The following is a 15,834-nucleotide window of genomic DNA, read 5'->3' on the forward strand; positions in this document are numbered from 1 at the left end:
CTCAAGGTGTAGCCTAACCAGTGCTGAGCACAGGGCACAATGACCTCCCTGCTCCTGCTGGCCACACTATTCTTGATGCAGGCCAGGATGCCATTGGCCTTCTTGGCCACCTGGGCACACTGCTGGCTCATGTTCAGCTGCTGTACCCCCAGGGGCCTCTCTGCCTGGCTGCTCTCAGCCACTCTGCCCCCAGCCTGCAGCACTGCCTGGGGTTGTTGTGGGCAACGTGCAGAACCCGGCGCTCAGACTTGTTAAACCTCGCGCCCTTGGACTCTGCCCGTCCATGCAGCCTGGCGCTCTGGCGCGTTGTTTCACTGGGAGTAGAAGAGAAGGGAACAACTTACATCTCCCCACTGGTAGAAAAGCTTTGCTGCGTTCCACTGCAGCTTCTGGTTCCTCTTGTTGCCCACGATGGGGGAACGCCCCCGGGAGAGGCCCTTCTTGGTGATGTTGACGTGGTGACCCTTCATCCACTCGGGCCAGTTGCCGCGGTTGCAGCGGTGGACGAAGCGCGCGCACTCCAGGAACAGGGCTGCTCTGGCCACCACGGGAGCCTCCTGAAACGTTGCCCAGAGTCACCATCAGCACCTCCACTTTGGAACAGCTCTCTGAATGCTAGAGGTCCTCCTGCTCGAATCCACTGCTTTGGGAGTGTGCCGTGGAGCCACCCAGGCTGAGCGACCTCTCTGTCACCATCTGAAAGCTCCTGAGCGACCCAACCCAGGGCTCCTGGCGGCTGAACTGTTGTGCTCTGTGCCACCACCAGAAAGAGCCACGGCATGGAGTCATGGAGTCATGGAGCCATGGAATCATAGAGCCATGGAATCATGGAATGATAGAGTCATGGAATGATAGAGTCATGGAATGATAGAGTCATGGAATGATAGAGACATGGACTCATGGAATCATAGAATCATGGAATCATAGAATCATTGAATCATAGAGTCATGGACTCATAGGATCATGGAATCGTAGGATCATGGAATCATGGAATCATGGAATCACAGGATCACAGAATTATAGGATCATGGAACCACAGAGTCATGGAACCATGGAGTCATGGAATCACAGGATCATGGAATAATGGAATCATAGAATCATGAAATCACAGAATCATAAAATCATGGAACCATAGAGTCATGGAATCACAGGATCATGGAATAATGGAATCATAGAATCATGAAATCACAGAATCATAAAATCATGGAACCATAGAGTTATGGAATCACAGAGTCATGGAATCATAGAGTCATGGAATCACACAATCATAGAATCATAAAGTGGTCTGGGCCAGAAGGGCCCTCCAAAGGTCATCCAGTCCAACCCCTCTGCAGTCATCAGGGGCATTCCCAACTAGATCAGGTTGCCCACAGCCCTGTCCAGCCTCACCTTGTGTATCTCCAGGGAAGAGACCTCAACCATCTCCTTGGGCAACCTGTTCCAGTGTTCCACCACCCTCATAGCTCAGGAGCTATGCCCCTCTCTAATACCCAGCACCTGGCAAACCCACTGCAAACTACTTGTTGCTGACTGTTTGCAATGTGGAACACAGAATAGGGGAGGAGTTTGCTATTTTATTCACACAGAGCAAAACCTTAACCATGGAGACACAAATGAGAAATGAAGCTCTGACCTTAAGTCTCCTCCAGTCCCAGTGTCACAGCATACAGGGATCTTGTACATGAGAAGTGTTGTAAACATTAGGGAAGCACTCAACTGCTATAATTAAAAGAGGATGTGTAGGATGGGGGGTAAGGGGGGGTCACAGGGAGGAGCAGGAGTTCCATATTAAAAATCACTGAAAAGCCCTTTCTGAACATCATGGGGCACAAGCTCCCTCTGATAGCTTACCTGAGGCTCAGAGAAACCTGAAGCAGCAGCAGCAGCAGCAAGAGAAAGATGAGGATGTGACAGAATGGACAGGGATGGATTCACACCACAGAGAAACACATCACAAATGGAGAGAAATGAGTCAGGCAGGTGATGCATAGCTGAAAAGAACACAAGTTAACCATGGTCACTGTCCAAACTTCACACAGCAGCAATACTTCTTCCAAGCCTGCCCATGCCTGGGAAGCTGTTGACAAGTTCAGCATTTGACCTCCTGTATCACTCTGCCTGCTGAAAGCTGTGCTGCAGGACATACATTGGGCATGGGATACACATTGGGCATGAATAACAAGCCAGCATTTTCTTAGCACAGTTTCAAGCACCCCTTCTGGATCTACTCAAGAGATGATCTGACTCCCATCAGTCACAGCAAAAGCAATGACTTGGGTGGGAGGGACTCAATAGGGAATGGCTTTGCAGTTTCACAGCTCCATTAAAGCTGACTCTGCAGGGTTTTACGACTGCAGAGTGTTTAGGTCCAGTGTGGCTTTCAAGGACAATGAATTTCGCAAGAGCAATCAACCAGTGCTAGTTTTCTTGTGCCTTCTCTTATCCTCCACAAGGCACTTGGGGCAAAAATTTGTTCTCTCTGGTCTGATCAAGGGAAAAAACCAACCCCAAACAATAAACCAAAACCCACAAACAAACACAAGAAGTGCAAAATAGCAACAATTGACTTCTAAGAATAAGCAAGTCTGGACTGAAGCTGGTGATGTGGGGATGAAATCTTTTGCAGTACACAATCAGTTGCCATTTCCAGGCTGCACAGGTTCTAAACCTCAGGCACCACTCAGTTTCATGTATAATAAATGTCACTACCTCCATAATGATGCAGCCTTTGTTTCACTGCTCCAATTTCTTTCAGCCACTGTTGGCAACCCTGTGTAAACATCCAGGCTGATCAAAGCTCTTGAAGTTGGTGCAAGGCTGGAGTTGTGAAAGCCTTCCTGAAAAGAAGCATGCTCAAAAAGGTTTGTGGGAAAGCTGAAAGTGGAGCTGTCTGCCTCTCACAGCAACCAGGCTGGATAAAATGACTTCAGCTTTTAATTAGCAGCAAGCCTGCCTCAAACTTCAAAAGCCTGCAAAGAGAAGCTAAGAACCCCAGAGTGCTTGCTGCTGGGTGTGCTCCACTGCCATCAAACTGCCAGCAAGCAGCAGAGTGAGATGTCAAGCTGTCATCTGCTGCAGCCTGCAGTGTGTCTGACTCCTTCACTTCCATGGACCTCCAACACTTCTCAGACCAAATGCCAGCTGAGCAGCCACTGGTGACAAGCCTCTGAAGTCTGTAATTAGAACAAGGCTTCTTTCATCTTTAGCTGCAGACCTCCTAGAAACTTTGAGACAAGGCCCTCTGCATCGTTCAGCAGAAAGGAAACAGGGACAGGGTGGCTGACGCCTTGAGCGGCCTGGGCTAGTGGAAGGTGTCCCTGCCTCTGGCAGGGAGGTTGGAACTGGATGACCTTTCAGGTCTCTTCCAACCTAAACCATTCTATGAACCTATGAAACTGGGTTTTGTAAAACCCAGCTCTGGAAGCCAGAAGAGATAACTTCAAACAGTTCCCTCTGACTGGTGGGTTTCAGTTGACTTTGTGCATGGATGCAGAGTAAGCATGTGGCAAGTTCCTGCCTGAGCAAGGTGAGAGGAAGACCACCTGTTTTATCACTTGATTTATTAGCATGGAGCAGCTCATCCTCAGAAGGATCTTAGTGACACACTTGTCAGCAATGGCTCCTTCCTGCCCACCTTCCATTGCTTGTGATAGTTTAGAGTTCACAATCAGGTAGCAGCCTGGCAGCCCTAAAGAATGAAGTTGCCTTTGTGCAGCACACCTGCCAGGAGCAACTATCTCCCCAAAACCACCTTCTGAGCTCAGTGAAACCCCTGACTGGTAGGAACCACTTCTGGCTGTGAGAGCATGAGGCTGGCTTCCCTATCAGCCACTGACTGATTCCACAGTTTCCAGCCAGAGGGATGACAAACTCCACCAGGAGGAGTGGGAACCAGTGAAGAAAACACCTGTCTGCTGGGAGATAGATGAGGGTCAGTCCAAACAGCAGAGCTAGATGCAAACTGGTAGCAAGAGCAACTCTGGGGCAGTATTAATGCAGACTTGCTTGAACATGGAGCCTAAGGTTGCAAGGTTAAGAGGAACAAACAAAGCAGCGATGCACAGAGAGGATCATCCCCACAGCTATGAAGCCCGCAAGGCAGCACAGAGCAGGGCACAGCACTATCAGGCTGGGAGAGTCCATGAGCCTGGCATGGCCAGCAGCAAGCACAAAAAAGTCTGAATGTGAGCACAAATGGCAAGGCAGTAAAAGAGCCAAGAGGTGGAGAATGGGGAGACAAAGAGGGGACAGAGAGGGAGTGGATTCTCTGAGAGCAGTGGATTTCAATCTTCGTCACTTTGCAGCCATCCAAACCCTTATGCAAAGAAGCAGAAGAGCAGCATGCAGAGAAGTTGCTAATAATTGGTTGGCTCTTCCTGGATGTATTTGTCACACTCTTGTGCTTGTCACAAAAGGCCCTCACAGAGTCCCAGCAGCCATGAACCACAGGCAGAAGGCCACTGCCTTAGAAATGGAAGGGACTGCTAAAGAACAGAACAGCTGCATGGAACAGAAGGAGGAAGATGCATCGGAAGGGAGGGATTGAACTGTCTCTCCTGTGACTTGGATCTGCAAATCAGCACAACATCTGCATTTAAAAGCCTGCACACTCTGACATGTGAAGTTTCTTTCCCCCCTGACTGGCTTTGGTGACTGGTTGTTCAGTGTTGCCTAATGGATTAGGACTGCCAAAACTCCTGAGTGGAATTCCTATGCCTCTCCAGGTTAGTTAGGTGCAGCCTTCCAGCCTTATTCTCTACATTATGATTACTGACACCAAGAGCAGAGGCAGAATGCTTCGTGCTGGCAATAATCTAGTGATGGGGGAGCCATGCAATAAAGCAAGATGCATTTTGTCTGCACACTCAGATGCTGAACCTCCATCCACACAACAGCACCAGCAGCTGGCACCGCTGCGAGGCTTTACCTGCTCTCTGTGCAGCGGCAGGGGAATGACAATGGCGATGGAGCACCACCTGGGCACATGCTCTCACCCAGCAGGTAAAAACACACCAAGGAATGACTTACAAGGTCTAGGGCTGCTGCCAAAATGGAGGCATCAGGGATAGTGCCTGGTTCACAGCAGTTCAGAAGAAACTGGAAGCGCTTCATGCCTTGGCGGATTGCTCCCAGGTTCACAACGTTCTTGGACTTTCCCCCTTCTTGGTTGGAGGTCAAGTGATCGTCAAAGCTATGGCAACCTAAAGAAGCAGAGAGTACAGAGGGGATGCAGGGAGGGATAGGGAGAAGGGAACACAGTCTCTCACCAATAAAAAAACCAAACCAACCAGCAAGTGGAACCAAAATCCTGCCTGGTACAGCCTTGGTCTAAATCCCTTCCTCACCTCGCTGCGGTGCCTTGCAGGTAAGAGGGGCAGTTTCACAAGATTAATGACTCCTGTTCAGTAAGTGCACAGCAAGGTGGATCCTGGTCTGGGCCATACTGATGTCTGCCCCAAACAATTCCACCACACTCAGTGTGGAAGCCCAGGATCTGCTCCAACATAGGTGAACCAGGATCTGTCCCTTCCTCCCCACCTCTTGCTGACTGTCTGCTTTGCCTGAACAATCTCCTCTCTTGCTTCCCTGTCACCTCTAAGTTTGCTTTAACCTGAAGCACGCATAAACTTTACTCCTCATGTATCAGTTCAGTAATGTATCAGCTACTGGGACAGAAAAACCAGGCAGCTAATTTTGGACATGTTCTATATGGAAACCAAGCAGTGTTCTGTGTTTTTTAGGTGTGTATCTTCTGCAGCTACCAGAACACCCCAAGTGAGACAGGACTCAGCTCCTAGGTATCACCATCATCATCATTCCAGCCTCTCTCCCTTGAAGTGTCTCACTGTTTGGGATGCAAAGCTCCCTACCCCAAGTGAGACAGGACTCATCTCCTAGGTATCACCATCATCATCATTCCAGCCTCTCTCCCTTGAAGTGTCTCACCCTGTTTGGGATGCAAAGCTCCCTACCCCAAGTGAGACAGGACTCAGCTCCTAGGTATCATCATCATTCCAGCCTCTCTCCCTTGAAGTGTCTCACTGTTTGGGATGCAAAGCTCCCTACCCCAAGTGAGACAGGACTCAGCTCCTAGGTATCATCATCATCATCATTCCAGCCTCTCTCCCTTGAAGTGTCTCACCCTGTTTGGGATGCAAAGCTCCCTACCCCAAGTGAGACAGGACTCAGCTCCTAGGTATCATCATCATCATCATCATTCCAGCCTCTCTCCCTTGAAGTGTCTCACCCTGTTTGGGATGCAAAGCTCCCTACCCCAAGTGAGACAGGACTCATCTCCTAGGTATCATCATCATCATCATTCCAGCCTCTCTCCCTTGAAGTGTCTCACCCTGTTTGGGATGCAAAGCTCCCTACCCCAAGTGAGACAGGACTCATCTCCTAGGTATCATCATCATCATCATTCCAGCCTCTCTCCCTTGAAGTGTCTCACCCTGTTTAGGATGGAAAGCTCCCTAATAAGAGTTCCTTTTGAAGATTAGGATTGCACCCAACTCCAGGGCTTCTTTCAAGCCTGATTTTAAACTCCACATCTGTGGTTCAGATGATAAATCAACTAATCCCATTGCCAAGTGGAAGGAACACTTCTGCATGCAGAAGATCATAACACAGTGAGCACCCAGAGTCTAGAGAACAAGGACACAGGAAAGAAATCAAGAAAGCAGTTTCAAGGCCAAGCTGGCTGATCAAACCAAGAATAGTCAGCTTCTGGGCTCTTGGTCTTTATCCATAATGTCCTTCCCATTTACATGTGAAAGTAGAAAAGTTGACAGAACACTGCAGGATAAAACCCTGAAGAAGTGTGGAGAACCCAAGCTTAGCTCTAAACATGGGTTTGAAGGGCAGGAGGCACAATGTCAGCTCTTGGGGCCTTGGTGACTTCTCCTTCCCCAACAAAGGAGAGTGGCTGACACTCAAAGTCACTTTGAGACCACACTTAAGCACCCCAGACAATAGCCACGTGGGTCTTCACTTTTCCCCTGGAGCAGAGCTCTAGCAAATGTCAAGAGATTTGTTTACAAGGCTTTGCTGTGGCTTTTCTCCCCCCCAGGTGAAGCTGCACATCGTCTGCCTGGAAACAAAATGCTGCCAGGGAAATGCTTGGAAAAGCTCCTTGGGAAAAACACTTCATCAAAAGGGAACAAACAAACAGCCAAAGCAGAGAGAACAGGTAGAACAGTTACATAAATGAGCAGGCACAAACACCCCTTCCTTCCAGCTCCTCCTGGTACCTTACAGCCTGTTCCCTGGTTATCTGAGCCTTCTTGCTAGGGCTGTTGCAACACTCACATAAAACTCATCTGGGGTACAAACAAACTCTTCCTATGCAGGGCCCTGATAGGGCTGTGCCTGTATGAGGTAAAGAACAGACACTTGCCTTCCTGACACAGAAAGCCATGCTTGAGGCACCTCCCTAACCCCCAGGATGAAGATTCAGCAGAGGTTTTGTCCTTAGGGGCTCGGTGCTACTCCCTACAGTTTATGACTACAGCCCCTTTCGCTGTCCCAGCCTTGCACACTGTGGAAGCATTGCAAGAGCATTCTCCAGAGGCAGTTGATGACTGTTCTCTGCTATGCCCATCCTGGAGCAGTCTCTCTGCAAGCAGGGAAGCCCTCACTGCCTTAATGCTCATGTGGCTCTGCCCTGCAGATGATGTCACCCAGGGAGCAGAGGCTGTTTCCTAACAGGAGATGCTCAAGCTGCTGCTCACCCACTTGCTTCCTGTGCCAATCTGAGATCACCTCTTGGAGCAACCACATGCTCTGTGGTTCATATGTCCTGCTGTGCCTTCAGCACCCTGGGAGCTCCTCTGGTCATTCCCAATATCTTCAGTAAGTGCCTAAAGGAAGGTTAAAGGGTAGCATGGGAACATACTGGAACTCACTTATGTATATAGACTGTGTTCTTGGTGTACAGGATCACAGGCCCACAGGATGTTGGGGGTTGGAAGGGACCTCCAGAGAGCATTGAGTCCAACCCCCCTGTCAGAGGAGAACCATAGAATCCAGCACAGGTCACCCAGGAACACATCCAGACAGGGCTGGAAAGGCTCCAGAGAAGGAGACTCCACAACCTCTCTGGGCAGCCTGCTCCAGGGCTCTGGGACCCTCACAGTGAAGAAGTTCCTCTTCATGTTGAGGTGGAACCTTCTGTGCTGCAGATTCCATCCATTGCCCCTTGTCCTATCACAGAGTGCAACTGAGCACAGCCTGTCCCCTCCCTCTTGAACCCCAGTCTCCTCAGCTATTTATAGTCATTGATCAGATCCCTTCTCAGCCTTCTCCCCTCCTCTTCCAACCTTGGTGATACTGTGACTAAACAGCCCCAGGGCTCTCAGCCTCTCTTCACCACGCAGTGTTCCAGTCCTTTCAGCATCCTTGCAGCCCTCCCTTGGACTCTCTCCAGCAGATCCCTGTCCCTTCTGAACTGGGGAGCCCAGAACTGGATGCAATATTCCAGGTGAGGTCTCACTAGGGCAGAGTAGAGGGGGATGAGAAGCTCCCTGGATCTGCTGGACACACTCCCCCTAATGCACCCCAGGATATATAGAACATATCTCTACGGTATAGGTGAGAAGATCATTCAAATCAACACTTTGCTCTGCATGCCTGTGCACATTTTCATGTGTATAGAGAGAGCTCTACACATACAGATACACACACACACATCCATATGCTTACACACATATCCAACACAGAATTTCCAGTGGTCTACATGATGGCATCACAATGAATATTACAGTTTGTAAATGATGTGACAGATATTTCCCCCCCCCCCCCATCCCCCTCCTACATTCTACTATGACTAATGTGTTTTGTTCACTGTAACAAATTTCTCCTCTCTCTTGTTTTCTTTTCAATTTGGTCAGCTCTGTTAAGAAACCCCAAAAACACAAGAGGGAACACCACATGGGAGAACAGAAAACCAGCACAACGAAACAACAACCAAACCAAACCAAAAGGCGGGCCAATAATGGCACAGGGTGGTGAATGGCAAGAATGGGAAGGCAGAAATAGGTCCCAAAACAATGCTGTAAGGTCAGAGCCTAAGGGGTTTCATAGCATGGGCAGTCAATCTCTGTATGCACCTAAAAGCTGCTGATGTTATGGAAGACACAGAAGCACTGGGAACTGGAAGGCCCTCTGCTGCGTTGCTGTTCTGCAGTGTTACCACAGAATCACAGAAACATTCAGGTTGGAAAAGAGCCTCAGCATCACCAAGTCCAACCCAGAGCCCTACTCTACAAGGCTCACCCCTAAACCACAGCCCCAAGCACCTTGGAACACATCCAGGCTTGGGGACTCCACCACCTCCCTGGGCAGCACATTCTAAGCCCTGACCATTTTTGATGGGGAAAAATTCTTCCAGTCTGAACCTGCCCTTACATCCAGTCTCAATCTACCCATTTCTAGTCGTGTTCCATTCCCCCCAGTCCTACCACTCCCTGGCACCCTCAAAAGTCCCTCCCCAGCTTTCTTGTAGCCCTCTTCAGATATGGGAAGGGCACAATTAGGTCTCCTCAGAGCCTTCTCTTCTCCAGACTGAACAACCCCAACTCTCTCAGTCTGTCTCCACAGCAGAGGATCTCCAGCCCTCTGCTCATCCTCGTGGCCCTTCTCTGGACACCTTCTATTCTTCTCAAGGAATGACAGTTCTCACCTAGGGGCTAACCACCACCAGTGCTTCTGCAGTGGTAGAAGGATGCCCAACTTAGACTGGGCAAGACATTTGCTTTGCTAGGATCACTTGCCTGAGCAATGCCTTGCATGCATGGCACTGCAGGTGTGGGACAGACAGAGGTGAAATATGGACAGTGCTGTGTGGAAGTGTAATGCCAAGAACTAAAACCAGAAAGACATAATGCCAGAGAATACAGTGCACTGTAAAGCCACAAAAGAAAAATGAATCATGGTGAAAAAGAAACATCTGCTCCTTTGTGTGTGTTTTTGGGAGTCAGATTGGATTTTCTTAAGGGAAACAAACCAACCAACCAGTAGCAACAGAACCTGAAGATCCAAGGTGGTCTCCCTGAGAGCAAGGAAGAGCTCTGAGCTAAGGCCAGGAGCATGTGAATGCCTGCATGGTGGCTTTGAAACAGAAGGTATCAGGAGCTTGCATTACTCAAAGTCACTTCTCAGACACTGATTTGGGAAAGACATTGCAATGAAACAGGCTCAGGTGGAACAGGAGCGTGGCTGTTCCTCTGTTTTGTGTGCCAGGAGAAAGGGACAGCTCCCCTAACGGATGGTATGTAGACAGTAAGACATGCAAACACAGAAGAAAAGAGATCATCATAGCAAGCTTTGTGCAGGGTTTCCCCATTTCTGTGCTTATCTTCAGTAAAACTTTCAAGTGGCCACAAAACTAGGGGGGGGGGGAGAGGAGAAGGAGGGGAGGGAGGGAGGAGGAGGGGGGAGAAAACAAACAAAACTTAAACAAAAGCAGCCTGATGGAACACCCTTTGTTCTATTAGGCACTGAAAGGTTTACACAGCTGATTTGGAGCTAAGTGCTTTGAAGCAAGCAATTCAATTGGTGGGGGTGGGGTTTTTTCCCCCCCACCAAGTCTATTGACCCAATTGCATTTGGTGCAGGAAGCCCAAATGTTGCATCTGCAGAATTTATCTTGTAGAGGCTGGATTTTTGTAATGATTCTTTTTTAATTGACTTGGCCAGAGGTTTTCTTTTGTTGTTGCTGTTTGCTGCTGTTTTTCCTAAATCAAAACAAAAGAAGGAAAGTGAAAAGAAAAGAGTTCCAGGGACCAAAAAGTCAGAGGAGGCTCAGAATGGATTACAGAGAAAGCAGGGGGCTGGGATGGGGCTGGGGAGGAGGAGGAAGGGGAAAGGGGTAAAAATACAGAAAGGGAGAGATTAAAAGGGGAAAAAAAAGGGGGAAAAAGGAAAGAAATGAAAAAGGAAATCAAAAAAGGAGACGAGACCCCTGATTTCTAACCATCTTTTTCTTCTGTGTGATGAAGCTTGGATGGGTGTCTTCGGCAGGTGCGCCATTTACCCAGACGCTTGAAGAAATTCTCCTCTTCGTCTCGCCCGTTGTCCAGGCCACCTCCCGGCCCCCCGCCTTCTGACAGCTTTACTGCGCTGGTGAACTTCACCTGGGCGAAGACAGAAGCACAGAATCACAGCAAACAGCCAGCTGGAAGGGAGCTCCAAGCGCGTCCTGTCCAGCCTCACACCCAGCACTGCAGGGTCAGCGCCAAGCCGTGTCCCTAAGCGCCAGCTCCAAGGCTGCTTGAGCACCTCCAGGGATGGTGGCTCCAGCACTGCCCTGGGCAGACCACTCCAATGCTCTATCACTCTCTCTATGAAGAAATATTTCCCAGCATCCAGCCTGAGCCTCCCCTGCTGCAGCTTGGAACCATTTCCCCTGCTCCTGTCCCTTGCCACCAAGGAGCAGAGGCTGTCCCCTCCTTGCTTCAACCTCCCTTCAGGGAGCTGTAGAGAGCAATGAGGTCTCCCCTCAGCCTCCTCTTCTCCTCTGGGTGTTCTCCAGCCTGAACACCCCCAGCTTGGTGTCATCTGTAAATTTACTGATGATGGACTCAGTCCCCTCATGAAGATCATCATGTTTCCTTGGACAGCTAAAGCCAGCCAGGTGTTGGCTCCCAAGCTGTCTGTAAGCCGGTCTGACACGTTTACCTTGGAGCTCTGCCTGATGAAAGACAGACGGTCAACAGAGCTGATATCTAGGAGATCTTCCACCCCATCAGCCAGCCCAGAGAGGGAGGAACGCTTCAGCCAGTTCCCTGTTGCAGAATAAGCCACTCAGGACAATTCTGAAGACACTTCCAAGCAGAATCTATTTACTAGCATGTGCAGTATATGGAAGGAAAGGGGAAGGCAACCCTCATGTGCTACATGTATTGACTCCCATGGAAAGCCAGGACTTGCTGCTTGTAAAGGAGATGTTCTGTGTCTAGCAAATGCTATTTGGACAATTTCTCTTCTATAGAGAGGAACAAGGCCTGTGAGGTTAAGGGACTCACCCTCTGCTATGGGGACATGGATTCAATACTCTGTTTTGCCACAGAGACTGTGACTTTTGGCAAATTGTTTCCATTTGCCTTTGCCTCAGTTTGCCATCTGTAACATGGAAGGAGCAGCATTCCCCAGATTCCCTTGGGAGAATATACAGTAGGCTTGGACAGTAAAGGACTCTGCTGCAGTATTTCTTAAGGCAGATATGTCCAGAATCATAGAACAGCCTAGGCTGGAAGAGACCTTAGAGATCACAGAATCAGCCAGGTTGGTAGAGACCTCCAAGATCACCAAGCCCAACTGATCACCCAACCCTAACTAATCAACCAGACCATGGCACTAAGTGCCTCAGTCAGGCTTTGCTTAAACACCTCCAGGGATGGTGACCCCACCACCTCCCTGGGCAGCACATCCCAATGGCCAATCTCTCTTTATGGCAAGAACTTCTTTCTAAGATCAAGCCTAAACTTCCCCTGGCACAGCCTGAGACTGTGTCCTCTGGTTCTGTTGCTGGTTGCCTGCAAAAATAAACCAACCCCCACCTGGCTGCAACCTCCCTTCAGGAACTTGTGGAGAGCAATAAGGTCTTCCCTGAGCCTCCTCTTCTCCAGGATCATCTAATCCAACCTCCCTTCAGGAACTTGTGGAGAGCAATAAGGTCTCCCCTGAGCCTCCTCTTCTCCAGGATCATCTAATCCAACCTCCCCTCAGGAACTTGTGGAGAGCAATAAGGTCTCCCCTGAGCCTCCTCTTCTCCAGGATCATCTAATCCAACCTCCCTTCAGGAACTTGTGGAGAGCAATAAGGTCTTCCCTGAGCCTCCTCTTCTCCAGGATCATCTAATCCAACCTCCCTGCCAGAACTTGTGGAGAGCAATAATGTCTCCCCTGAGCCTCCTCTTCTCCAGGATCATCTAATCCAATCTCCCTTCAGGAACTTGTGGAGAGCAATAAGGTCTCCCCTGAGCCTCCTCTTCTCCAGGATCATCTAATCCAACCTCCCTGCCGTGGGGACGGACACCTCTCAACTAGCCCAGGTTACTTAAGGCCCCATCCAACCTGCCCTTGACCATCTCCAGGGAGGGGGCACCCAGACCCTCTCTGGACAGCCCATTCCCGAGCCTTGCCTCCCCCTCCAGGTGTGTTCCTCTGCACATGCAACCCATAGAGAGAAGAGGAAGGGGACATACATTTACCTATGGGGAGTTTGAGTTTCTTGCGGAGGGAGATGCGGCGGGAGCGGGAGCGGGAGCGCCGGTCCGTGGTGGTGCCCGAGTGGGCCGTGGTGCACTCGGAGGTGTCCTGCTCAGACTGGCTGCTGGTGTCGCTGGCAGCACTCTGGGACTTGAACATCTTGCGCCAGAAGTCCTTGCGACCCAGAACGGCCCCTTGGATTTGCTCGTCACTGGCGGGGAGAGGGGTGGGGGGAAAGGGGGTGGGGGGAAAGGGGAGGGTGTTAATCCATCACAGGGATGGGAAAAGGGATGGGAAAAGGGATGGGAAAAGGGAGGGTGTTAATCCATCACAGGGATGGGAAAAGGGATGGGAAAAGGGATGGGAAAAGGGATGGGAAAAGGGAGGGTGTTAATCCATCACAGGGATGGGAAAAGGGATGGGAAAAGGGATGGGAAAAGGGATGGGAAAAGGGATGGGAAAAGGGTAGGTGTTAATCCATCACAGGGATGGGAAAAGAAATGGGAAAAGGGGGGGTGTTAACCCATCACAGGGATGGGAAAAGGGATGAGGATGAGCTGCATGGCAGGGGAGTTTGGATGCTCTGGGGAATGAGGTCTCCCTCCTGCAGACTACTCCAAACCTCCCTGTTCCTGGAGGCTGAGGGAGCTGGAGTTTTTCAGCCTGCAGAAAAGAAGGCTCCAGAGAGACCTAAGAGCAACCTTCCTGCCCGTGACAGGAGGCTTGGAACTGGCTGATCCTTGAGGGCCCTTCCAGCCCTAACAATTCTATGATTCTAATTTGGGAACCTGCAGGACTTGCACTTCTCAGTACTGGATTGGAATGGGGACAGAATATTTTGCTGTACTCTTGAGATCTCCCAGGGCTGTGGCAGGGATCAGACCAGAACAACTCGCTGCAGTTCTGCAGAGCAGTAAAGGGGCTTTGTGCCATCCTTGCAGTCTCAGCAAGGGTTCAGTTGGTGCAGGAGAATACATAATGAAGAGCTCTGGGCCCCTGTGCAAGCAGTGTCTTCCCAGAGTGCATCACAGATGGGTGTTCAGAGGCATGGGGAAGTTAAATGACTTGTTCAGAGTTACTCAGGGACCAGTGGCCATTTATGAAATGTTCCAAAATTCTTAGGACAACAGAGATTTCAAATGTACCAATGCCTAACAGCAGGTTGATTAAGAAAAGATTCTTCTGTGCTGCTAAGGGAAATGAAATAATCCTCAGAGAGTACAGCCCCAAGACAGGGCAGGAATGGACTAGCCCTTGGGAGGCAATGAAAGGTGAATGGCCATCAGCAACAACTTGGAAGCTGAAAATGAATAGACTCAACCCCTAGAAGTATAAAGAAAGAGTGGAGAATAGCTGTGAGGACATCTCTGAGGCATTAACACACTCTTCATGCCTTTGGTGCTATCTGCTGTTGCCAAATCCCCTGTGCTGGCAGGTGAAAATCTCTGCTGGTTGGCCATGCAAACCAGGGTGGGTAGCAATGAAAGCAGGCATTACCTGGATGTTCTCAGCAGCTGTGAAGAGACTCAGCACTCTTCCTGTACCACCCAAAGAGACAGTCCTTGCTGTCCCACCCACTGAAGCTGCTGGCATAACCCAGGAAAGGATTCAGTGTTTACTTACTGCTCTGGAGTTTGCATGGGGCGGCTGGAGATGTAGCTGCGGCACTCGTCGGGGGCAGCTGAGGCCTGGCCTTTGTCAATGATGACACTTCCCACCTCAGATCTACACAGACAACACAAACCATCAGCTCAGCCGAGGGGATGGCTCATCTCACAGCCATCACACACACACATGCCCAGGGAACCAGCACTGCTGAGTGCCAAAGCAGCTTTAGAGATGCATCCCCTCTTCAGAAACCTGCTGCCTCTCTCTACACCATGGATGCAAAAGGCAGCAGGTCTCAGATGCAAGCCCAGCCCTCACTGCCAGAGGGATAGGGAACTGTTTGAAAGAGTCTAGCACAGAGCCACAACAATCATTAGGGGAGTGGTAAATCTTCCTCATGAGGAGAGCCTGAGGGAGCTGAGGGCTCTGGAGCTTGGAGAGGAGGAGCCTGAGAGGTGACCTCATTGCTGTTGATAAAGCTGTGCAGGGTGAGTGCCCAGAGGCTGGAGCCAGGCTCTGCTGGGGGATGCCCAATGCCAGCACCAGGGGCAGTGGTGGAAGCTGAGGCAGAGGAAGTGCCACAGAAACAGGAGGAGGAATTTTTTCCCCATGAGGATGACAGAGCCCTGGAGCAGGCTGCCCAGGGGGGTTGTGGAGTCTCCCTCTCTGGAGATACTCAAACCCCACCTGGATGTGTTCCTGTGTGACCTGCTCTAGGTGATGCTGCTCTGGCAGTGGGGTTGGACTGGAAGAGCTTTTGAGGTCCCTTCCAGCCCCTAACATTCTGTGAAATCAGAACTTGTTAGGATGTTAGGAACTTGTTCCTAACGTCCAATCTAAATCTGCTCTCGTTTGAGGCCACTGTCCCTGGTCCTGTCCTTGCAGGCCTTTGCAAACAGTCTCTCTGCAGCCTTCTTGTAGCCCCCTTCAGGTCCTGGCAGGTTGCTCTTAGGTCTCCCTGGAGCCTTCTCTTCTCCAGGCTGAACACCCCCAGCTCCCTCAGCCTGTTCTTGTAGCA

General features: G+C 50.2%; 1 protein-coding gene across 1 annotated transcript in view; it reads right to left on the minus strand.

Moving 5' to 3' along the window:
- UNC80 (unc-80 homolog, NALCN channel complex subunit) overlaps positions 1-15,834 on the minus strand; it is a 135,365-nt gene that overhangs the window by 79,505 nt on the left and 40,026 nt on the right. The window contains exons 18-23 of the mRNA XM_054177075.1: positions 14,832-14,933; positions 13,211-13,419; positions 11,677-11,783; positions 11,033-11,132; positions 5,029-5,201; positions 345-557 (exon numbers count right to left, since the gene is read on the minus strand). Of these exons, the coding sequence (XP_054033050.1) occupies positions 345-557; positions 5,029-5,201; positions 11,033-11,132; positions 11,677-11,783; positions 13,211-13,419; positions 14,832-14,933 (904 nt within the window). The remainder of the gene's footprint in view (positions 1-344; positions 558-5,028; positions 5,202-11,032; positions 11,133-11,676; positions 11,784-13,210; positions 13,420-14,831; positions 14,934-15,834) is intronic.

Source organism: Dryobates pubescens, chromosome 37 (genome assembly GCF_014839835.1).
Source record: "Dryobates pubescens isolate bDryPub1 chromosome 37, bDryPub1.pri, whole genome shotgun sequence".
Classification (NCBI taxonomy): domain Eukaryota; kingdom Metazoa; phylum Chordata; class Aves; order Piciformes; family Picidae; genus Dryobates; species Dryobates pubescens.